The following is a 25,689-nucleotide window of genomic DNA, read 5'->3' on the forward strand; positions in this document are numbered from 1 at the left end:
GCCAATAAATCTTCCTTGTAGATAAGCTTATCAGTTGATTCTTGTTGTTGACAGTCGCTTAGTTGTGTCTGACTCGTTGTGACCCTATGGACTGCAGCATTCCAAGCTTTCCTGTCCTTCACTGTCTCCCAGAGCTTGCTCAAACTCATGTCCATTGAGTTGGTGATATCATCCAACCATCTCATCCTCTGTCATCACCTTCTCCTCCTACCTTCAATCTTTCCCAGCATCAGGGTCTTTTCAAATGAGTCAGCTCTTTGCATCAGGTGGCCTAAGTACTGGAGCTTCAGCTTCAGTATCAGTCCTTCCAATGAATATTCAGGATTGATTACCGTTAGGATTGACTGGTTGGATCTCCTTGCAGTCCAAGGGACTCTCAAAAGAGTTTTCTCCAACACCACAATTCAAAAGCATCAATTTTTTTCAGTGCTCAGCCTTCTTTATGGTCCAGCTCTCACATCCATACATGACTACTGGAAAAACCATAGCTTTGACTACACGGACCTTTGTGAGCAATGTAATGTCTCTGCTTTTTAATATGTTGCCTAGGTTTGTCGTAGCTTTTCTTCCAAGAATCAAGAATCTTTTAATTTCATGGCTGTAGTCACCATCTACACTGATTATGGAGCCCAAGAAAATAAAGTCTGACCCTGTTTCCATTGTTTCTCCATCTATTTGCCATGAAGTGATGGGACCAGATGCCATGGACTTAGTTTTCTGAATGTTGAATTTTAAGCCAGCTTTTTCACGCTTTTTCACTTTCATCAAGAGGCTCTTTAGTTCCTCTTCACTTTCTGCCATTAGGGTGGTATCATCTGCATTTCTGAGGTTATTGATATTTCTCCTGGCAATCTTGATTCCAGCTTCTGCTTCATCCAGCCCAGCGTTTCTCATGATGTACTCTGCATATAAGTTAAATAAGCAGGGTGACAATATACAGCCTTGACGTACTACTTTCCAATTTGGAACCAGTCCGTTGTTTCATGTCTGGTTCTAACTGTTGCCTCTTGACCTGCCTCTTTACCTGAGGCAGGTAAAGTGTTTCCATCTCTTTAAGAATCTTCCGCAGTGTGTTGTGACCCACACAGTCAAAGGCTTTAGCATAGTCAATGAAGAATATATTGATGTTTTTCTGGAATTCTCTTGTTTTTCTTCTGTGATCCAACGAATATTGACAATTTGATCTCTGGTTCCTTTGCTGTTTCTAAATCCAGCTTGAACATTTGGAAGTTCTTGGTTCACATACTATTGAAGCCTAGCTGGAGAATTTTGAGCATTACTTTGTTAACATGTGAAATGAATGCGATTGTGCAATCATTTGAACATTCCTTGGCATTGCCTTTCTTTGGGATGGGAATGAAAACTGACCTTTTCTAGTGCTGTATACACTGCTGAATTTTCCAGATTTTCTGGCATATTGAGTGCAGCACTTTCACAGCATCATCTTTTAGGATTTATAACTCAGTTGGAATTCCATAAGCTCCACTAGCTTTGTTTGTAGTGATGCTTCCTAAGGCCTACTTGACTTTGCACTCTAGGATGTCTGGCTCTAGGTGAGAGATCACACCATTGTGATTATCTGGGTCATTCAAATCCTTTTTGTATAGTTCTTCTGTGTATTCTTGCCACCTCTTCTTAATATCTTCTGCTTCTGTTAGGTCTATACCATTTCTGTCCTTCATTGTGCCATCTTTGCAGGAAATGTTCCCTCAGTATTTCTAATTTTCTTGAAGAGATCTCTGTCTTTCCCATTCTATTGTTTTCCTCTATTTCTTTGCATTGACCACTGAGGAAAGCTTTCTTATCTCTCCTTGCTATTTTTTGGAATTCTGCATTCAGGTGAGTATATCTTTCATTTTCTCCTTTGCCTCTAGCTTCTCTGGGCTTCCCTGGTGACTCAGACGGTAAAGCATCTGCCTGCAATGCGGGAGAACTGGGTTCAATCCCTGGGTCGGGAAGATCTCCTGGAGAAGGAAATGGCAACCCACTCCAGTACTCTCGCCTGGAAAATTTCATGGACTGAGGAGCCTGGTAGGCTACAGTCCACAGGGTCGCAAAGAGTTGGACACGACTGAGCGACTTTACTTTCTTTCTTTCTCTTCTTTTCTCAGCTATTTTTAAGGTCCCTTCAGACAACTATTTTGCCTTTTTGCATTTCTTTTTCTTGATGATGGTCTTGATCACTGCTTCCTGTACAGTGTTACAAACCTCTGTCCATAGTTCTTCAGGCACTCTATCAGATCTAATCCCTTGAATCTATTTGTCACTTCCACTGTATGATTGTAAGGGATTTGATTTTGGTCATACTTGAATGGTCTAGTGGTTTTCCCTACTTTCTCCAATTTTTAAATCTGAATTTTGCAATAAGGAGTTCATGATCTGAGCCAGTCAGCTCCCAGTCTTATTTTTGCTGACTGTATAGAGCTTTTCCATCTTCAGCTGCAAAGAATATAACCAATTTGATTATGGTATTGGCCATCTGGTAATATCCATATGTAAAGTCATCTCTTGTTTTGTTGGAAGAGGGCGTTTGCTATGACCAGTGGGTTCTCTTGGCAAAACTCTGTTAGCCTTTGTCCTGCTTCATTTTGTACTAAAAGGCCAAGTGAAAAAAGTGAAAGTTGCTCAGTTGTGTCTGATTCTTTGTGAACCCATGGAATACAGTGTCCATGGAATTCTCCAGGCCAGAATACTGGAGTGGGTAGCCATTCCCTTCTCCAGGGGATCTTCCCAACCCAGGGATCAAACTCAGGTCTCCCACATTGCAAGTGGATTCTTTAGCAGTTGAGCCACCAGGGAAGACCAAACTTTCCTGTTATTCCAGGTAGCTCTTGACTTCCTACCTTTGCATTCCAGTTCCTTTATGGTCACTAAAATTGGAGACCAGCTTTCAGGATATTTAAGAGTAACACATTCCAGGGACTTCCCTGCTGGTCCAGTGGTTAAGACCCCATGCTTCCACTTCAGGGGTTGTGGGTTTGATCCCTGGTCAGGAAACTAAGATCCTGCATGCCCTTCAGCACAACCAAAATATAAAGCATTCCAGCCAATTTGAAAAAGCAACAGTGAGTTTATTAGCATGGTTTTTTCCTTTTGTTAAGTCACTACCAGTGTAACACTTTGATAAAGAGAAACTTGTGAGTTATTATTGTATTTTAACAAAAAGTTTTATGTTACAAAAGTATTATGTTACATGTTCATTGATATACTGAATTTGATAAGCACATAAGTATGTATTAGTATACTGAAAATAGAATAAAAATAAGCAACAAGAAGAAAAAAATTTTAATGCAATTCCAATACTCTGATATAGACATTGTGATATCTTTTATATCTTCTTACTCTTTGGGTGTTTCACAAAAATCACTTTTATACTTTATAATTTATAATTAAATGTTACTATGAAGCAAATTATAATGTGTTCTTGGCATGAACACTGTGTCAGTGACATCTCTCTGTATCAGTTGATATGCGTCCTCAGTCCAGTGGTCTCAACCAGCTTTTTCACTCCAGCACAACTGAGGGATTAAACATAGTTTTGATAATGGTGTTCTATGTCAACTCTTTTTTAAAGGGCAAGGAGATGGGGCAGCAAGGAGGGAGAAAAAATGGTCAATTTATGTCCAAATAAATTCCATGTGACAAATACCTATCTGTAATATCACTTTTAATGATTGTATAAATTATAATGTTTTAAAAACAAACTTCCCTGGCAGCTCAGCGGTAAAGAATCCACCTGTCAATGCAGGAGACACAGATTCAATCCCTGATCCAGGAGGATCCCACATGCCATGGAGCAAGTAAACCCGTGTGCCACAACTACTGAGCTTGCACTGTAGAGCCCACGAGCCACAGCTGCTGAAGCCCAGGCTAGAGGCTATACTCTGCACAAGAGAAGCCGCTACAGCGAGAAGCCTGTGGGCTGCAGCTAGGGAGTAAGCCCCTGCTCACCCCAACTAGGGAAAATCCAAGCAAAGCAATGAAGTCCAGCCAATGAAGAATAACCAAAAATACATAAATCTTTTTTAAAAAAAATAAAAACAAATTCTTGGTCGTTGGCCACTTAGGTTGTTTCTGATTTTTAACCGTAATATGTAATGTGGTGATAAATACTTCTGTCAACCTTCAATTGATTTCAAGTGCTCATCCTAACTCCCTTGCTTTGATTATTTCCTTCTTTCAGGATGAAATTCTGGTCAATTACTATCTATGGAGCATTCCTAGTACACAGTATTTTTATTCCACTGTGTGCCTCCATAGTTCCTTTCCACTCAACAGATGTAAACTGGGCTCCTAATAAAACAAGGCCAGCTCATGCAAAGTGCTTGCCTGCATGCAAAGGAAGCTACTGTTGCTAAAAGTGACAATTTGATAAAGAAGCTAAGGGAAAATAGACTTGTGACCTGCTTAAATGAAATTGTAATTAATAGTGTAAAATACATAGAGGCTCAAGAAAACAATTGAAGAACCATCCCTAGGTATGTCTACTTGTCAAATGAAAGACACAGACTACAAATCCTAGACTCAGACTTCTCAAACTCTTGCGTTTCAGGTCCCCAATGAAGTTCCAAAGATCTTCTGTTTTCATAGGCTATATCTTGTTGATATTTACCATATTAGGAAAAAAACTAAGAAAATTAAAAAATATTTGTTATTACTTCATTCTAAAATAACAGTGAACTCACATTCATATGAAACATTTTTTGAAAAGTAACCATATTTCCCCCAAAAAATTTTAGTAAGAGTAATGACATTGTTTTACATGTTTGCAAATTTCTTTAATATTTGGATTAATAGAAGACAGTTGGGGGTTCTCATGTTTGAGAACAGATAGGGTTCTCATGTTTGTTTCTGCATTCAATCTGTTACCTCATACTTTTTTTAAAAACCTCCCCAGAAAGCTAGAAGAATTTGGGTCTTTTAAGCATGAGCTGCCTGTATTCCTTTCTTGCACCTTGCAAGTAAATACTGTATTTTCCTTCACCACAACCAGGTGTCAGTAGATTGGCTTTGCTGCTCTATCAGACTCAAGTTTGATTCAGTAACAATTTTGTCACACAGGCTATTCAAAAAGATGTGAAATCAAGAGTAAAGATTTCATAAAAGTGATCATTTTTACTGTTTCATCAAGGATGTCCTTAAGTGAACCTTATTTGACTACAAGCATGCCAATAAAAAATACAGCAACTTCTGGTACACTGAGTGGCCCTGCTCCAACTTGTGCCAAGGTGCTAACAGCAGCCACCATTGCCCTGCATCATCAGTGCAAACCTCAACACAGTGACTCCAGGACCAACCATGAGACTGAATGAAGTTATTCAGTATTTGGAACGTCTCAGCACCCCTTGTGTTTGCTGCTAAGCATTCACATAAAAGATCTTTGTCTAGTTGGTGTAACACTGGATGAACACAAGCAAAATGGCAAGTCTGGACACATCTGTTGATTTGCCCGTTTGTGAGACAAAAGTACCATTCTGCAGAGAAGGTATTAACTCAGCCTTCTTGTTTGCAGCTTCATCTTTGAGTTCACAAGCTCCTGTATGATATAAAGTGGCGCCGCTGTGATGTCTTCTACTGACTCTCTGGCCAGCCAGCAGTCAGCAGTGGCAGCTTGCAGGCTCACATGCCTTTCGGCCAGAGGAACTTTCTGTGATGGCACACACTGCACAAGTTGCCTACCTGCAGGGCACTCCAGTGGCTTTGCCTTCCTGGGTTGAAAAGCTATAATGAACAGTTTTTGGCATTTAATGAACTCATCACATCTGCATTTAAAATATTCAATTCCTTTTTCTTTTTTTTTCCCCCTTTTTCTTTGGACTCTGAGTGATTTCTCTTAACATGATGCCACAACTTATGAGGTAACACAAAGGTAAAATTTTAACATTGTAAAGCCAAGGAATAGATAGCTTTTAAGTCACATTTTGTTTCAAATCTATACTTTTCAGTAGATTTTAGATTCATCTTTTTCAGCATCTTTGCAATTAGATGGTACAGCTGTGAACCAAGGAAACAAGATTTCTAATCTCCCTTAAAGTTAATGATCCATGCTTAAATATAACAATAAATGGAGTGTGACTTAAACGTAACAGTGAATGGAGGGTTATAAAGCCAAAATGTTGGGGCAACAGTGGTGGGGGAGAAAAGGCTGATGTTGAATTGCAAAGATGGAAGCAGCAGCATTTGGCATCAGGAAAGGGAAACTGAGTCAGTGCAGAGAGCAGATCACTGGCAATGCATTAAAGATGCCATAAAGGAACTGTGTGGACCTCCAGCAGTCAAAGCAGGATTGGCCTGAGGGTCTCAAACTGGCACTGGGGAGCCTCTTCCAATGTCAGGTAAAGTGGGAAGAGGTGCGAGTTCTTGGGAAGGCCTGGTCTTTGGTGGAGGAAAGTAGCAGGAAGAAGAGAGGACTGAATTGGGGAAGGTACCAGTGAGACATGTTCCACTCTGTAACTCAGTCCTTTACCTGGTTTGCTCTTAGAGCATGCGGGGGCCTTGAAGAAGCATATGCTGATTATTATTTAAATAAATGTGTAATAGCATGCTTGCTTCCCAGGTGGCGCAGTGGTAAAGAATCTACCTGCCCGTGCAGGAGACACAGGAGACACGGGTTTAATCACTGGGTCGGGAAGATCCCTTGGAGGAGGGGAAAATGGCAAGCCACCCCAGTACTCTTGCCTGGGAAATCCCATGGACAGAGGAGCCTGCTGGGCTACAGTCCGTGGGGTCGCACAGAGTCAGACACGACTGAGCGACTGAGCACGCACACATGCACGTATAATAGTACGCTTGTGGGAAGGTGGGCAATGATCTAGTTCATCAAAAGCTTGGAACAGGGACTTCCTGGTGGCACAGTGGATAAGAATGCATCTGCCAGTGCAGGGGACATGGGTTCCATCTGGTCCAGGAAGGTTCCACATGCTACGGAGCAGCTAAGCCCGTCTGCCACAATTGCTGGAGCCTGCTCACTCTAGGGCCCGCGAACCAAACTCCTGAGCCTGTGCGCCTAGAGCCTGTGCTCCCCAACAACAGAAGCCCCTGAACAGAAGCTCCACAATGAGAAGCGTGTGCACCGGAACTAGACAGTAGCACCCGCTCACCTGGAGAAAAGCCCGCACAAAGATCCAGCAAAGCCAAAAAGAAATAAAATTATTTATTTTTTATTGCAGATTCCATATAATCAAAGTTTAATGCATGTAATATACTAACCTCTTCAAGAATAAAAAGCAGTACTAGAAGTTGACATGGAGTAAAATATACATATTTCTCTAGTTTATAAATTATTCACATATGCAACTGTTAATAAATTATTTTTATAACACTAAACATATGAGTCATTGGAGAATATCAGCATTTTACTTTTACAGTTACAATGGTGAATGATAGCCAGGCAGAAGCACTTTTGAGTGAAAAGACCAAAAAAGACAAAAGTATAAACTGCTGTGACATTTCACTCTGAAATGATGTGTCATGAACGAAGCAGATTTATCCGTCCACATAAAAACTGTCAGCAGAGGCGGAGAGGCAAAACCACAACTGCCTCCCCATGGAGGCGGGAGAGAGAGGCAGAATGATCGACCACTGAGGTTGCTGGTGTCTTACAGGATTTTAGGTTGATGATACGGTCCCTATTTTGGTAAAAATAATTTCAATTAGGTAATAAGGCAGTGAAATTATGAGGGTGAATAATTATTAAAATCAGCTAATAACCTATGTTGTTTATTAATAATAGCCAACATACAATAATTCATTTTTAATTATTTCATTTTTAGCATCTATTTTTATCTTATAACCTTTGATATAGATAGCAAGTTTTTAAACAGCCATATTTGTGTTCTTATTAATGCAGGTTGAATCTAGCTTATTATGCATGCCCATAAGCTTTCAGAACTCAGTTGATAAAACATTACACATGAAATTTTTAAGCTGTTGACACTTTGCATCAAGGTCACAAATGGGCTGTAATTTGATATTTACACAGTTATGTTGACTGGCCACAGGGTACATGCACACAGTTGCTGTACACACATGGTATTAACCTGTCACTGAAAACCTGGCCGGGAGTGAAGTCTGGAACTTCCAAGTGAAGCAAAGCAGCCGGAGCCACACAGAGGCACGAGCCCTCTGCCTGCCTGCCAGCCACCCTGCCTCGTTCCTGGGCAGGACCGGAGGCCTGGGTCTCTCGCCAATGAAATCTTTGCTCTGTGCTTGGACTAAATCCAGACGCCACTTTGACAGACGCTTCATCTGCCAGGAAGCAGACTGCGCTTGATTCACAGACATCCCTGGAAACCCAAGACTGAGTGTTAAGGGCGCGTGGATGAAGGTTAAAATCTGCTCTGGTAGGAATCCAGGTTTAGTGAGACAGGAAACAAGTGTGTCGCCAAGCCATGGCTATGGAGCTGTTCCTGAGGAGTGAGGTGTCGAGAAAAGCCAGAGCCCACCTCTGGCTCCCATTGAGGATGTCCCAGGGCATCACAGGAAGGTCCTCTGGCCTGGGGAGGGGGCTGTTTTTTTTCTAGGTAGCAAAGTGGAGATTGCGGGCAAGAAGCACTGATAAGGTTGATAAGGTGATGGGAGGCTGAGAGCTACTTTGTTCTGTACCCTGAAAGGAGTCATGAGACTATTCGCTGTATGGGTACTTACTTGGTATGAGCTCTCAGGAAGAAAACAATTGTTAAAATAACCCATCTCAAGGAGGTAGAATTTTCCTCCCTGCAAACTGTATTGCTTTTGCCCCTCTGCCAAGTTAACAGAATACAAACTGTGCTTGGGTTTTCAACCTCCATTACCACAGCCTGTGTGTGTGTGCGTGTGTGTGTGTGTGTGTTTTCTTTAAATACTTATTTCTTCGGGTCTGTTGTGTCCTAAGGGATCTTTCTTTGTGGCTAGCTCCCTGGCATGTGGGATCTTAGTTCCCCGACCAGGAATCAAACTCATGTCCCCTGCACTGCGGGATGGATTCTTAACCACTGGACCGCCCGGGAAGTCCCAGCCTGTGTTCCTAAAACTCCCTGTTATACTCACACATGGAATCTAAAAAACACTACAAACTGATGAATATTACCAAAAGAAGAAGCAGACTCACAGGTTTAGAGAAGAAACTAGCGGTCACCAGTGGGAGGCAGGAAGGGGAGGGGCAACATAGCTGTGGGAGAGTGGACAGTACTAACTGCTGGGAAAAGATAAGCTCAAGGATGTATTGTACAACATGGGGAATACAGCCAATATTTGGCAATAACTATAAGTGGAAAGTAACTTTTAAAAATCTGTATAAAATATTTCAATAAAAATAAAGATCAAATACCCTCCCCACACACACAAAAAATATCCCTGTTATGAAAGTGATGATACTCCAGATTCCTTGTGGGGAGCAGCATCTCTCTAAGAAATATCTACAGGTTTATTTGACAACATAAAGTCTTGGGAAGTTAAATTCTGCACCTAGTTTACGAGCAAAATGTCTAGGCTTCTCTCCAGCCACGTCCCAGGGGGCCAGGTCAGAGGCTGTCCACGTGGGGGACACACGCCTGGCATCCCTGGTCCACAGAGTGGGGGCCCTGAATACCAACTTCGAGGAGCAGAGTCCGGGAGGCAGCTGCCCTCATGGGAGCACTCCCCTCCACTCCGTGGCCCCTGTCCCCTCACGGCTCCCTGTGGGCACACTCAGCCACCTACTCGTGGGTGAGCTCAGATGACACAACACCAGGAAAAACTCCAAAAGCCCACTTCCCCCTTTCCAACGCCTAGATAAAATATATCTGAAATAAAAACCTGCCAATAATCATTTATTGTTTCCATACAGCAGAAGCCTCTTTTCTAATGTGGTGGCAGGACATGGGGGCCTCCTGTCCTGCAGGCCCCCACCCCCGAGTGGTGCCAGGGTCATGACCTGACCCTCCCTGACCTGTAGCCGAGACTGTGGTTCAGGCAAAAGGCCTGGCAGAGGCAGGCGTGGTGCTGCGTGTGTGTGCAAATACTCTATGACTCCTTGAATCAGCAAGGCCTTAGCACTTAAGGGAAGGCAGCGGAAGAGGTCTGACACAGAAGGAAAACACACCGCGCCTCTTACTCCCCAGCGGCGGGAACCTGTGCGTCTAAGGCTGACTGCTTCGCTGGCTTCCCTGCCGCTGCTTCCTCTTGCGGAGGTGCCGCTGGAGCTGCAGCTTGTTGGTGAAGTACATCCGTCTCCAGCCCATGTCCTGGGCCAAGGCTCGCATGTCGGGGGTGACGTGGTCACAGGAGCTCCGGACGATCCGCTCCCACAGTTCGTCCGACATGCACAGCTGTGGGTGGAAGCAGTCAGAGGGCGGTGACATCACACGCGGATGAAGGGACAGTCATTCACTCACTCACTCAACATCGGTGTCCAGCTCGTGCTGCCCATGAGACCTGGGAGGAAAGACCGCGGATGCACGGAGAGGTGCAAGTTCCAGTTCCTGAAATTTCCTCTGTGGGGAGAGAGGCAAGCACCCAAGTATCTAAAGGACTGAGCAATACTCAATTAAGGGAGTAAAGTGAGTCCTGATCTCATTTGAGATGCAAAATGCCAGCTAGTTATAAATAGTGCCCATACAACATAACATAGTTTATGCAGATAGCCTGGTAGGGTGAATTCCCGACTAGCCACATAGCAGAGGCTGACAATGTGTGGTTGACCCCTCTTCACCTAGGGCTGCAGGAGCATTGCTAACTTCTGCTCAGGTGCCTTCATGTTAAACCCTGGCTTAAGTCACCTCTGGCTTCCCAGGTGGGTCAGCGGTCAAGAATCTGCCTGCCACACAGGAGAGCCGTGGGTTCGATCCCTAGGTCGGGAGGGTCCCTTGGAGTAGGACATGGCAACCCACTCCAGTATTCTTGCCTGGGAAATCCCATGGATGGAAAAGCCCGGTGGGTTACAGTCCATAGGGTCACAAAAGAGGCGCACAGGACTTAATAACTAAACAACAACAGATAAGTCACCTCTCCCCCAGGGTTGTTCAGCGGACACCTTAGCTCACTACGGGCTGCTCAGTAGTGAACCACATCGAAACAGACAAGCAGCCCTTGGAGACTGCCAACCAGCACACCTAAAATTTACACACTCCTGGGCCCAGGGTCCTGTCCACAAGTTTCTCTCCAAGTCCTTTGCATGCTTGACATCACACCATGCAGCAGAGTGGCCTGAAAGATTCAGTCTGCTCCCTGAGCCTGTAGGCACAGGGCAAAGAGAGCTGTTCTCTGGAATACCGTCCCCAGGATGTCCTTCTGCTGTCTGGTCCTTTACCTGAGGCCAGGAGGTTAAGGATAGACAAGACCCCTCCAGCCTAGTATCTTCACAAGACCATTTTGCCCTCCCTCAAGCTCAAAGCTGCTACAGTTCAGCTTCCATTAACCAAAGATTTCCCAGCAGGACTTTTCCAATTGCTACCATCATTTATGACAACGCTGTTCATCAGCCTCCTGCTACTAAACATTCTTACCATAGAGATCTTCTGACCCCTTGCTGCCGTGCCCCCAAATCCTTCTTAAAGCTTCCATTAAATTTATTATCTCTGACCTTAGCAATGGCCATGGTTTGTTTTTTGGTGTGTGTATGCAAGACCCGGAGCATTGAAAGACGCTTGGATTTTTGACGTTGCACAGTGATAACTCCAGCAACTCAAAATGTGCTTGAAGAAGGGTCCCACGTGGGCCCCAGGACACTTCCTGGCTCCACTCTTCCTGTGCCAACTGGACACTCAGGGGAGTTCGTCGTCAACCTGATTCCCCCTTTCATGGGTTCCATCTAGTGGCCATCACGTGTGGCAATCCAGCAGTGGAAAGAACAGCAGGAGCTCCCTAGTCACCCAGGACTGGAGAATGTGTTTTCCAGTGCCGGGGACTCGGGTTTGATACCTGGTTGGGGACCTAAGATCCCACATGCCGAGGGGCAACTGAGCCCACGCACCATGACTGCCGACCCCGTACGTGCTCCTCAGCCTGGCCTCTAGGCTCTTCCCCACACATACGCTTCTCCTCCCACTTAAACATCCAAACAACAGTGGCAGCACGACATACTCCACCTAGTCCTCCCACGGGGGAAAATGTGTCTATTCGTTGCCTTCCACTCTTGCCACTCCATTCCTGCCAAATCCCAGCAGTCACTGCAGACCTCTGGATGAGACTTGTTCCTTCCAGCTAATCCCAGTTCATCTTTGTATCCTAGAATTATAAAGTCAATGGGTACCGACTTGCCCTACTTAAAATACCAGGCAAAAGGGAAAGAGGAGATACTGGCTTACATACACATGCATATATCACTGGGTGAGGAAGAAAATACAGGGAGCTACTGCAGTCCTGGATTCTGAAACTGGTCACCAGCAGGAGCTGTGTTTGTGATTTTCTCATTCTACTACCTGTTCCATCTTCCTTTTGTCCTCAGCTTATTTAACTTATATGCAGAGTACATCATGAGGAACGCTGGGCTGGAAGCAGCACAAGCTGGAATCAAGATTGCCAGGAGAAATATCAATAACCCCAGATACGCAGATGACATCACCCTTATGGCAGAGAGTGAAGAGGAACTAAAAAGCCTCTTGATGAAAGTGAAAGAGGAGAGTGAAAAAGTTGGCTTAAAGCTCAACATTCGGAAAACTAAGTTGGTCCCATCACTTCCTGCAAAATAGATGGGGAAACAGTGGAAACAGTGTCAGACTTTATTTTGGGGGGTTCAAAATCACTGCAGATGGTGATTGCAGCCATGAAATTAAAAGACGCTTACTCCTTGTAAGAAAAGTTATGACCAACCTAGATAGCATATTCAAAAGCAGAGACATTGCTTTGGCAACAAAGGTCCATCTAGTCAAGGCTATGGTTTTTCCACTGGTCATGTATGGATGTGAGAGTTGGACTGTGAAGAAAGCTGAGCACCAAAGAATTGATGCTTTTGAACTGTGGTGTTGGAGAAGACTCTTGAGAGTCCCTTGGACTGCAAGGAGATCCAACCAGTCCATTCTGAAGGAGATCAGCCCTGGGTGTTCTTTGGAAGGAATGATGCTGAAGCTGAAACTCCAATACTTTGGCCACCTCATGCAAAGAGTTGACTCATTGGAAAATACTCTGATGCTGGGAGGGATTGGGGGCAGGAGGAGAAGGGGACGACAGAGGATGAGATGGCTGGATGGTATCACTGACTCGATGGACGTGAGTCTGAGTGAACTCCGGGAGATGGTGATGGACAGGGAGGCCTGGCGTGCTGCGATTCATGGGGTCACAAAGAGTCAGACACAACTGAGCAACTGAACTGAACTGAACTGAGTACCTGAACTGGTCAAGATTCTATACCTACTGATGTGATCTAAACCTTCTCCAGTTCCTGCCAGGTGTAAACACTTCTTGATCTTATAGGTAGAAGAGATTTTAGTTTTCTTATTTAGGTTTTGCCATTGAATGTGCCAGTATTAGAAGGCATTTGCCAGAGGAAATCCCTGGTGGTCCAGTGGTTAGGACTCTGTATTTTCACTGCAGGGGCCACAGGTTTGATCCCTGGTGGAGGAACTAAGATCCTTGAAAACCATGTGGTGCAGCCCAATTAAAAAAAAATATATATATATATATATATATATAGAAACAAAAAAACTCAGCTCATGTGCATGGATGGTATGAGTCCTAGAAATACTTATCTGTAATTCTCTTGTGAACCAGCAAGTCTATTTTTCTCTGGTAAATAGGATTAATCACCTGAGTCAATATAGTAATTCTCATTTGGGTAGTTTTTTCTTTTTCTTTTCTTTTGGCCTGTTTGTTCAGTGGCATTAGGAGCCCCAGATAGACTGGGAACACTTTTAATTTCTAGTTTGGCGGACTCATTCTTGTTCTTTAAGTGAATGTATTGCTTCTTTGACCATCAACATTTCTAGCCTAGTAGCAGCCAAAGCTGTGAAGAAGAAAGCAACATTTTTTTTCACATTGGTGATTAGGTGTGACTCCAAGAGTGGGTTCTCCCACGTCCATCTTTCGGTTGTAGCTACAGAAGAAAGAGGACCACACTCCCCTCAGTGACTGGGAGCATGTATTACATCCTGTCAGACTGCGCTCCAACCTTCCAAAGTGTTGTCTGTTAGCTGATGAGATGAGGGAGTAAGTGCCTCCAAAAAGCCATTCCCTCATTCCCTGGAAACAACTATTTCTAGATAGTGGAGTATATGCTAAGAGTGGGAAATTTTGTACTCATTATCTTATGTATTTATGTCTATTTATTTAATAAGTGAATTTATTTATTTCAGAAAAAAAATCATCTGAAGCAATCTTGTGTGGGCTACCATGATGGAAAAATAAGGCATTCAGTCAATTTATACACGATGTTGCTGAAGGAGCATGGTGTGCCAGGAAAGCAGAACCAGACCCAGAGTAGGAACCTCACCCAGGGAAGACACGGCACTGCTTCCTCCACGGTGGAGAGGGTCAAGCGTAACTGACCTGGCGGTGGTGTTCAGTCGTCAAGTCACGTCCGACTCTTATGCGACCCTGTGGATTATAGCCCACCAGCCTCCTCTGTCCATGGGATTTCCCAGGCAAGAATACTGGAGTGGGTTGTCATTTCCTTCTCCAGGGGATCTTCCCGATCCAGGGATCGAACCCGCATTCCTTGCTTCTCTTGCATTGGCAGGCAGATTCTTTACCACTGGCACCACCTAGAAACCTGTGTAACCAACTGAGCACTTTGTCAGTGACTGGATCCCCCCTTTGAGTACCTTCCTGGGGGCTCAGCATTGCCTCTCCTGTGACAGTGGCCAGATTAATCTTGAAAAAAGGAGACTCGTGGTTGAGTCCGTGTACAATTTCCATCCTTGCCACCTAGGCACTTGGTTTATGAACCCAGCTGGGGATAGGAGATAACTAACGTCCATAGAACAGACCCCCTCATCCATCTCATTACTGAAAATGTCCTCGGCACTGCGTGCTCTTTGGTGAACAGTCACATGGGACACAAATATCCTGAGTCTTTGGATTATTCTGAAAAGTCAATCCAAATACCTCTTTCCCCAAATTCCACATTGATCTCCAAATCTTGTTCAAGACTATCTATGCAAAATATCAGCATTTGCCCCACAGGAATTCAAGAGCTGTTTCTCAGTAGCAGAACAATTATCTGCAAAAGCATCCATGCCTTTACTCTAAAAACCTCAGAGATATGAGCTGTAATTTTCCTGATGATGCAACAATCAAGATAGACCATAGCCATACAGGCCACAGGCACTCTAAGTACCAACCTGCTGGATCGTAAGGAGCGAGTGATTCATCTGTTTACCCTGCATTCTGGACCAGCTGCTGGGCCCCACTTAAATCTGGCAGCTTTATGGGTACTTGGTAAATCAATCAGAGAAGCAAACTCAAATGTGTTATATGTCACCTTGAAAACTAAAAAGATCCACAAGGAGGTGTGTTGCTTTCTTAGCACGCATCAGTTCAGTCATTTCCGATTCTTTGTGACCCTATGGACTGTAGCCCACCAGGCTCCTCTGTCCATGGAATTCTCCAGGCAAGAATCAACTGGAATGGGTTGCCATTCCCTTCTCCAGGGGCTCTTCCCAAACGCAGGGATAGAACCCAGGTCTCCTTCACTGCAGGCAGATTCTTTACCATCTGAGCCACAGGGAAGGCCTTTTTGAGTAGCAAGTTACAATAAGGCAATGGATTCTGGATAACACATGGAGATGGCAGGCCTCTCAGTTTTTGAGTTCATCTCCAACTCTTTCATGTATACATATCTTACACCAAGGCACCTAAGGTATCTGCTTCCCTTGCTCAGCAGCATGATGTCATCAGTGTGGAATAGCATGTAAGAAGGTAAAGGGGTCAATATTTCTACGATGTAAGTATGACTCACAGCTGGAGAGCTGACACAGTACTCAGGCAAAATGATGAAGGTGCGATGCTATCCTCACCAGGTGAAGGCAAATCTCCTGCGGCATTCCTTCTGGAAAATCCAGGAAGATATAAGGAGGGTGCGTAACAGGTAGTGGCAAGGTAGGAGGTGAGAAATGATCAGACTGTAGATATATTTTGAAGGCGGGGTTCATGTGACTTGCTAATGAATTAAATGAGAAGCAAGAGGAAAAGGAAGAATTAAAGATGAGCTCTTTGACTTGAACAGCTATGTAAATCATGTTCAGTCACAGGACAGTGATGCCTTTAATAACCTGAATCCCTGGGGGATTTTGTGGAGCAGGGCCACCTGTCAGCCTCCAGTGGGTATGAATCATGAGAGAAATGAACATCTATTATTATCTCAAGCCCCTGGAGTTTTAGGGTGGTTTGTGACCCCAAGTCACAATCTCTCACCTGGTCTATCCTAATATGATGAGTAGTGAGAACTTTCCTAGTGTTTGATATGTAACTGCTATTTAAGGATGACTACAAGCTTTGACTCCTTCACAAGATAATGATGGGGTCCTTCTTGTAGAGAAACTCATTCAGGATGGATCACCTTTGGGGAATCCCATCAATGATATGAGAAACTGGTATAGACTCAAGCCATCCTCTGATTTTATCCATTCTGTTGGTACAAATGCTTGGAAAATCCCATGGACAGAGGAGCCTGGCAGGCTACAGTTCACAAGAGTTGGACACAACTTAGCAACTAAACCACCAACCAGTTCAAATTCCAAGGTTGCAAACTTGGTTCAGCAGAAATGCTGTTGCTGTTGCTTAGTCACTCAGTCATGTTCAACTCTTTGCGATGCTATGGACTGTAGCCCACCAGGCTCTTCCGACCAGCGGATTTTCCAGGCAAGAATACTAGAGTGGGTTACTATTTCCTTCTCCAGAGGATATTCGCCATGCAGGGAATGAACCCAGGGACCTCCTGAGGCTCCTGAGTTGCTGGCGGATTCTTTACCACTGAGCCACTGGAGAAGCCCTGTCATTAGAAATGACTCAGAGGTAAATATTCTAAAGATGTATTAAAGAGGAATCTGAGCTCTCACAAGTATATAGTAACATAGCAGGAAGGATGCGGCTTCCCTGGTAGCTCAGATAGTAAAGAATCTGCCTGCAATGCAGGAGACCCAGGTTTGATCCCTGGGTTGGGAAGATCCTTTGGAGAAGGAAATGGCAACCCACTCCAGTATTCTTGCCTGGGAAACCCCATGGACGGAGGAGCCTGGTGGGCTACAGTCCATTGAGTCTCAAAGGGTCGGACACGACTGAGCAACGAAGCGCAACACACACAGAAGGACAGCGGCATGCTCTGAGGCGTGAGGACCTCCCCTGCCTTACTGCTCATGGGTGCTCCCATGTGACCTGAGGACAATTCTTTCAAGGCCACGGCCTGTCATTGTGGGACCTACCTGCTGCAGCTCTTGTTCCACTGAGTGAAAAAACACATTCGCATGCTTAACTCCATCTTATAAGAGAGAACATTTTCCTATGTTCTTCAGGTACCAAGGTAGACAAGGGAAACAGCAAACACAGTTGATTTGAGCACTGGCCCCGACACTTAAGAATTAAGTCCTCCTGGGCATTCTACTTATTGCTCTAAGCCTGTCTCCACATCCGATCTTGCATTTGCTCATCTAAGGAGCAGAATAAAGTGATTTAAGCACACTGGCCACTGAGTAAGGCTGCCTGGGCACAGCACCGGACTCCACTGCTCATTACTTGTGTGCTTTATCTGCGTCTCTATTTCCGCCTTGATAATCAAGATTGGGTGGCCTCTACCCATCCATCCCACAGCTCTGTTTGAGGACTGCACTGGATTATGTACAGCCAATGCTTAGCACATAGTAGGTATTCAATAAGTGGTACTTATTGTGACTACATGGAAATGATGTTAAACTTCTAGTGCTGTGAAAGTTACTAGGGGTAACACAGGTAAAGTACATGGAAAGATGTAATTGATGGGGAGGAAAGGGAGACGGAACAGATGCTACCTCACCCATTTCTGAGAAGACACAGGAAAGAAAGTTCCCATGGGCACCTAGCTACTGGGGGGCCAGTTCAGTCACCAGGGTTGGGAGACTGGGGAGGTCCAGTACCAGCATTGAGAGCTCTCGCTACCACGTGACAGCAGTCTGAAGGTGAACTGACCATGTGCCTGACTGACTGACCATGTGGACCCAACTGGTCGTACCAGCTGCCACTACCCACTCCACCTATAATTTCAGGAGGCCAAGCAGTCCACTCTCACCACCCTTGGCCTGGCCTTAGTGGAGTTCTGCTTTGCTCCATGCATTCTGCTTTCTTTCTGGAGAAGGGAAAAAGCATGTAAGCATTATCTCTGTTCATGATACTATTATACCCACTTTGGAGCAGAAAGCAGGCTATAGTCTTTACTTTCATACTTCATGCTGGTCTCAACATATTTCAATAAAGGAAAAGAATGAATTACAAATAGAAATGAATAGAATAATAGGGCATCATCATTTAAGACCCTTTCTGCATAAATATTAAAGGCAAAAACTATTATGTTCACATCATGAACGTTACTGTTAAACAGCAATACTGAATCTTATGATACTGACAACCCTCCAGACATTTTGATGTTAGGCAGGTCATTCATTGTTTTAATCCCACCTTCAACAGTCCTTCAAGGTCCAGTTTCTCTACTCAGATTACAACATATTCTAAATATAAACAATAAAGGAAAACTTAAAAAGATTTCCTAGTATTAAAAAAAAACAAACAGATCTGAACCTCTTTTTAAAAATATGAACTCTAGATGATTATTTCTTTCCCAGAACAATACATTTCAGGGTGTCAGTGTATCTTATATAACAGAAATTATGGGAGAAAATGATGAGGTTTTGGGGGGAAAGGAAGGAATTCTTACAGCTGAAATTTCCACCAGTGTAACTTCATTTATGGATCATTATATTTCATAAGGAAAATATTTAGTTTTATTTTGCATTATAAGTTGGTCCACAAAATACCCCCAGCCAGGACTCACAAACCCTAGGGCTCTTTTGCTTGATACATCTCAGGGTGCAAAACACAAAATACCCATCTTGACTGATTCTAGCCACTTGGATCCAAAACATAGCTGATCGTGGATTTAGCTCCCCCTGGTGGTGGTGCATGAACTTAACATACATGAACTATGCAGACGTTCTAAGGGATCCTTGAGTTCAGCCCAGTTCAGTTCAGCCGCTCAGTTGCCTCTGACTCTTTGTGACCCCAGGGACTGCAGCACGCCAGGCCTCCCTGTCCATCACCAACTCCCAGAGTTTACTCAAACTCATGTCCACTGAGTCAGTGATGCCATCCAGCCATCTCATCCTCTGTCGTCCCCTTCTCCTCCTGCCTTCAATCTTTCCCAGCATCAGGGTCTTTTCAAATGAGTCAGTTCTTCGCATCAGGGATCCTAGGACTTATCTATTAATAGCTAAAATCTTTCCTTTTACAATGTGAAAGTTAAGGCTGAGAGGGGATAAGGGTGTGACTGCCCAGGGTTCATGGTGGGGAGTCACTGAGAGAAGAACAGAACCCAGCTCTCTGGCATCAAGCTGATTTAAACACCCACACTCTCTGTACACAGTGGAGATGTCAAAATAACCCCGTTACCCCCACCTCAGGCTTCCAGCCTTTCAGAGTCTCATGAGATATTTTATCTGTAGAGTTTTAATAGCAAGTGGTCAGATTCTTGTTCCAGATGCTTAGAATTGGGTTATAAATAAATGCACTTGCCGGGTCCACCAAGAACTACCTAACCCAACACTTGGAGCCTGGCCTGGCTGTATCCACTGGCTCCCCAGGTGGCTTGCCTACTTGGCCAGACCTGGGACACACAGTCCTTGAGAATTTGGGACCATGAGGAAAAATCTGCTCTCCATAGGCCAAAACGTGACAGAGGAGAGACTTTCTTCCTCAGTGGGTTTCATGGGGGCCTGTTCCTGAGTTCTGGACACGACAAATATGTCCATTTGCTGGTCACGGTCGTACCCACCTCCTCCCGTGGGGACCTCAGCAGCCCCCAGGAAGGTCCCACGTGGCAGCCTCACCTCAGTGAGCCCACCACAACCTCAGGGCTGGCCCTCGGTGTGACGTTCTGGTGTCCCGTGACACAGGATCCACCTTTCAAGAGTGTGCTCATCTGAGCCAAGTTCCAATAAAGAGGAGGGGCTTCCCTGGTGGCTCAGATGGTTAAGAATCCACCTGCCAGTGCAGGAGATGCAGGCTTGATCCCTGGGTCAGGAAGATCCCCGGAGGAGGACATGGCAACCCACTCCAGTATTCTTGCCTGGAAAATTCCACGGACAGAGGAGCCTGGCGGGCTGCAGTCCACAGGGTCACAAAGAGTAGGACACGAATGAAGCGACTTAGCACATAGGACGCAGAGCGACTGAACAGCAACAATAAAGAGGGCGCCTCTATGTTGGTTTACCCAGAGAAATACAACCTTCCAGTTCACCAGACCTTTAGATGCTCATCCCTGGAGGCTCCATGGCTTAGTCAACGTGAAATCAGAGCAAGACCAGGCAGCCAGATGGCCCTCATCACTGGTGGCATTAAGTGGCATAAGTGGAAACTTACGGACTTGGCTGTGGGCTAGCACCACGGGCTCTCCCAGGCTCGGACTCCCGCCCACCAGAGTCCCCACACCCTCTGTGTCTCTCGTGTGTCTTTATGCTTCCAAGGCAAACTCAATTTTGCAGAGTCTGCTCTGGCCATAGTCTGGGGAGTTATTTATAAATAGCAGAGGGAAAACCACTTGAATGTCTATCATTAGGGATCTAGTTTTAAAAATTACAACTTGTCCATATAACAATAACTTAAATCACTTTTCTAAATTGAAGATTTAGATGTAGACATGAAAGAGTATCTAAAATATGTTTTAGATAAAAACACTGACAGAGAACAATATATAAAGTGCTACTATATGCTTTTATGCTTTTTAAAAGAGTGTGTATATATATGTTTATATGCTCACACACACACACACACACACACATTTACATGTGCATAGACTCTCTCTGGAAGGACGTACAAGACACTGGTAATATGATTGTTGCTGGAGGTGAGAATTAGAGGAATGAGTATCATGAATGGGAGGGAAATTTACTTTTTACTACATATTAAAAGACATAATTTTTTTTTCAATTGTCAACCTGGTTATTGTAATACAAATCAATTTTCTTTTTCAAAAATAAAACAAAATTGACATAACACAAAACCCAAACAAGGGAGGGGACATTCAGGAGTTAAGAGTGGTGTGTCAGAAGGGAGGACATTCCTTCAAAAGAAAGTGTTAGTCGCTCAGTCATGGACTCTGCGACTCATATGGATTGTAGCCCACCAGGCTCCTCTGTCCATGGGATTCTCCAGGCAAGAATACTGGAGTGAGTTGGCATTCGTTTCTCCAGGGGATCTTCCCGAGCCAGGGATTGAATCCGGGCCTCCTGCTTTGCAGGCAGGTTCTTTACTGTCTGAGCTGAAGGGAACAACGTAAGAAAGGCCTAGGGGCACAGAGAGCTGAGCACACAGGACAGCAAATGGTCAGCCTTGCTGGGGCTGTGGGCGGGAACTGGGGCTGGGACACAGTGGCGTGAAGTGCTAGCCAAGACTGTGGGTCTCATTCTGAAAATGATGGGACATCGCTAAGGGTCACTGAGCAGGGCAGTGACATGACCAGCGTGTATTTTAGAAAGCCACCTTCTGCCCGCACGAAAGGTTTAGCCAATGAATCAGCGAGCAAGCCACCAGGAAGAAACCCACCAGAGAATCCTGGAAGCGGAGATGGGTCAGGGAGTGGGAGGCCTCATCCTTTGGATGTGACAACCGAGAGGTTACTGTGAATGAGGCCAGAGATATTAGGAGGCGTAGACAGAGGGGAGATGAGAGAGGAGGGGTAGGCAGACAGAAGACCAGGGATTCCCAGAATTCTGGATAAGATCAGTGAAATTTTTAGAAATCAAACAAAACAACAATTAAGAACCAAAAGATTGCTCACTTTGTAATTTGCCAAGTAAGGGTAATTTGCTAAAATTATCATGTTTTAATACCATTGTTTTATAAAAGAAGGGATATTTTAAATCTCCCCCCAGTAGGAAGGGCTGACCTCTGTTAAAGAATGGTCATTCATATGAAACAAATTTATATTATCACCTGTGTGTGTGTGTGTGTGTGTGTGTGTGCAGTCACTCACTCATGTCTGACTCTTTGCGACCTTATGGACTTTAGTCCCTCCAGACTCCCCTGTTCATGGTATTTCCCAAACAAGAATATTGCAGTGGGTTGCCATTTCTTCCTCCAGGGGATCTTCCCGATCCAGGGATCAAATTCACATCCCTTGCATCTTCTGCATTGGAGGGTGGATTCTTCACACTGTGTCACCAGGACACACCCTTACTGTTCCCATTTTCTCAGGGATTATAAAATCTCAGTCCGCTGAATGATGCTGGTTTGCTGAGTGTGAACCGCCATGTAAATCCTTTTTTTTTTTTTTTTCCCAAACAGGGAAGGAAAGAGATTGAATAAGAATAGAGCCAAGAGGACTTCCCATGTTGTCTAGTGGTTGGTGACTGAGAATCTGCACTTCCACTTTGTGCGTGCTAAGTTGCTTCAGTTGTGTCTGACTCTGTGCGACCCTAAGGACTGTAGCACACCAGGCTTCTCTCTGTCCATGCGATTCTCCAGGCAAGAATACTGGAGTGGGTTGCCATTTCCTCCTCCAGGGGATCTTACCAACCCAGGGATCAAGGCATATAAATTCAATCCAGGGTTGGGGAAGTTCCATATGCTGTGCAGTGTTGGAGGCCAAAAAGTTTTTTAATAAGAATATAGTGAAGAGTTTTTTTTTTATGAAGGATGAGGCTGATTTGAGAAAAATCAATATACTGAGAGGAAAAAACAATTGAAAGATTTAGAAATAAGAACTAAATGTAACGTAGTATTCCAGATTGGATTGTGAAACACTGAAAGGACGTTAGTGGAAAAAGTGATGAAATATAAATCAAGTTTGTGGTTTCGTTAATAGTATTGTAGCAACATTAACTGCCGAGTTTTGATAAATGTCCCAGGTTAGGGGAAGCTGGGTGAAGGTCATATTCAAACCTTTTGTATTATCTTTATGACACTTTTATAAATCTAAAATTTTTATAAATAAAAAGCAAAAATACACGTAACAACAAGTACACAGAGGAAAAAGGGCTTCCCTGGTGGCTCAGTAGTCAAGAATCTGCCTGCTGATGCAGGAGACACGGGTTCCATCCCTGATTTGGGAAGATCCTACCTGCCGCAGAGCAACTCAGCCCGTGGGCCACAACTATTGAGCCTGTGCCCTAGAGTCTGGGAGCCACAACTATTGAGTCCACACTCCACAACTACTGAAGCCCGTGCACCCTAGAGCCCTCACTCCACAATAAGAGAAGCCCTCCCAGCTCGACTAGAGGGTAGCCCCTGCTCACTGCAGCTAGAGACAAAAGTCCGAGTGCAGAACGAAGACCCAGCACAGTCAGAAGAAATAAATAAATAAATAAAAATTTTTTTTTCCAAAAGAAAGAAAAAGCAGGTAAGTGACAACCTGAAATCCCTCCGGCTAGACCTTGGCACCAGATGGCAGGTGGCACTGACCTGGAAGAAGAAGGAGACCTCCCTCCGTGGGACCACAGGAAAGGGCGGGACAGGGACATGAATAATTTGCCAGTAAACCTGCCCCCAGTTCAGGATGATGAGCTCCCCGGGGTCAGGGACTGATGGACTCATGTGGCTGCCTGCAACGTATAGAAGGGTTTTTCCTATGTCGTCAGTGCTCAGGAAATGGTCATGGATAATAAATCAATTCCATGACTAAAAAATGCCCCCAAAGTTTGAAATAGAAGACTTCTTAATAAAATAATGTAATAATTGATGGGACAAAAACAAAAATGAAAGTAGTTTATAAATGAAAGGGAAAATAGGCAAATGACCACAATATTCAGACTAACAACAGAAATGAAAGGTTAATATTACACAGAAAGAAAAAAAAAAAGCAGCAGCCTTGGATCATGTTCCATCTTGGAATAATTCTGCTCTGCAAGGATTCTGAGGGCTGAAATCAGCAACCTAGAAAAGCCCTACTTTAGAGCTCTGGGTAAATTATGGAGGCTATTATCAAGATTGCACTAAAATAATGGCAGGACATTGAGAGGGAGAAGACTAGCAAGTGGAAATGAGCAAAACCCGGAGGAAAGACAGCTGCTCCATGTAAGGAATCGATTCCTCGAGCTACTGCAGCTGCTGTTATTTTCTATCAAATCCTTCCACTGACTCTCAGGACAGACCCAGGCCCCGGAAGAAGCTTTTCATACATTCCCACTCCTATATTTTATTCACTTAAAACTCTCCTTCAGTGGTGATCATCTTGTGATGTACAGAAATAGCAAGTCACCACGCTATGCACCTGGAGCTAACAGAGTGTTTTAAGTCAATTACATATCAATTAAAAGACAAAAAACCAAACAGCAAACAAACAAGAATCCTCCTTCCTTTAAAAATATGAATAATCAGCTTCCTAGCAGCAACAAGTTCAAAACTCTTAACTTTAATACCTTTTATTAAGTGGAAAAAAATATACGGTATGATGATTATTCATAATACTTGTTTCTGGTCCTCAATTTTACGGTGGGGGGAAATCACTATATATGTTTTTGTACTAAAAAGGGGTATACTAAGTAATACAGACTGTATAACTTAAAATTAATATATAAAAATGAAGAAATTTTATTGTATAACTATGGAAAAACTGTTGACTTTTTAGATAATAAGATTATGATTCGAATCACCTTGAGAGAGATTGCACACTCTCTTGTGAACAGACATTGCCCTGGTACGTTACAGCTAAATACTGAGTTAGGGTTCTTCAGTTGCAAACAACAGACTCCAACTCTGATTAACTTAAGCTCATGATGACGATGATGAAAGTCACTCAGTTGTGTCTGACTCTTTGAGACCCCATGGACTATAGAGTCCATGGAATTCTCCAGGCCAAAATACTGGAGTGGGTAGCCCTTTCCCTTCTCCAGGGGATCTTCCTAACCCAGGGATCGAACCCAGGTCTCCCACATCGCAGGCAGATTCTTTACCAGCTGAGCCACAAGGGAAGCCCAAGAATACTGGAGTGGGTAGCCTATCCCTTCTCTAGAGGATCTTCCCAACCCAGGAATCAAACCCAGGTCTGCTGCATTGCAGGTGGACTCTTTACCAACTGAACTGTGATGCAAGTCCAACTTAAGCCCCAAAGCATACTAAATCATTTCAGTCACGTCTGACTCTTTGCGGCCCCATGTACTGTTGTCTGCCAGGCTCCTCGGTCCATGGGATTCTCCAGGCAAGAATACTGGAGGTGGGTTTCCATGCCTTCCTCCAGGGGATCTTCCCAACCCAGGGACTGAACCTACGTCTCCTGTGGCTCCTGCATTGCAGGCAGATTCTTTACCACTGAGCCACCAGGGAAGCCCCATAATGGAAGCATAGTATGTGTGTGTTTAGTTCACAGCAGCACTCTAGAATGAATGGCTGAAAGGGCAGGAACCAAGATCTAGGGAGAGGAACTAATAATAGGTGCATCAGGGTCCTAATGTTGGTTGAAATTACCACTGTATTTTCCATTCTTGTGTCCTTCTGCTGAGGATCCAGAGTTAGTAAGAGAGCTTTGATGAGCTTGGGGCATGGGGCAAAAAACAGGCACTACAATGAACAGTGCCTGAGAATCACTGATAGTGAGAGGACAGGTAATTCAGAAAAGGGCTC

The 25,689-nt window shown here is 44.3% G+C and overlaps 1 protein-coding gene across 2 annotated transcripts in view; it reads right to left on the reverse strand.

Moving 5' to 3' along the window:
- Window positions 1-6,719: 6,719 nt before the first annotated feature.
- FBXO36 (F-box protein 36) overlaps window positions 6,720-25,689 on the reverse strand; it is a 100,893-nt gene continuing 81,923 nt past the window's right edge. For both annotated transcript variants that reach the window (XM_040228185.1, XM_040228183.1), the window contains exons 4-5: window positions 10,061-10,286; window positions 6,720-7,628 (exon numbers count right to left, since the gene is read on the reverse strand). In XM_040228185.1, coding sequence (XP_040084119.1) covers window positions 10,098-10,286 — 189 coding nt within the window. In that variant the 3' untranslated portion in view covers window positions 6,720-7,628; window positions 10,061-10,097. The remainder of the gene's footprint in view (window positions 7,629-10,060; window positions 10,287-25,689) is intronic.

The sequence above is a fragment of the Oryx dammah genome, unplaced genomic scaffold, assembly GCF_014754425.2.
Source record: "Oryx dammah isolate SB20612 unplaced genomic scaffold, SCBI_Odam_1.1 HiC_scaffold_27, whole genome shotgun sequence".
NCBI classification, from domain to species: Eukaryota; Metazoa; Chordata; class Mammalia; order Artiodactyla; family Bovidae; genus Oryx; species Oryx dammah.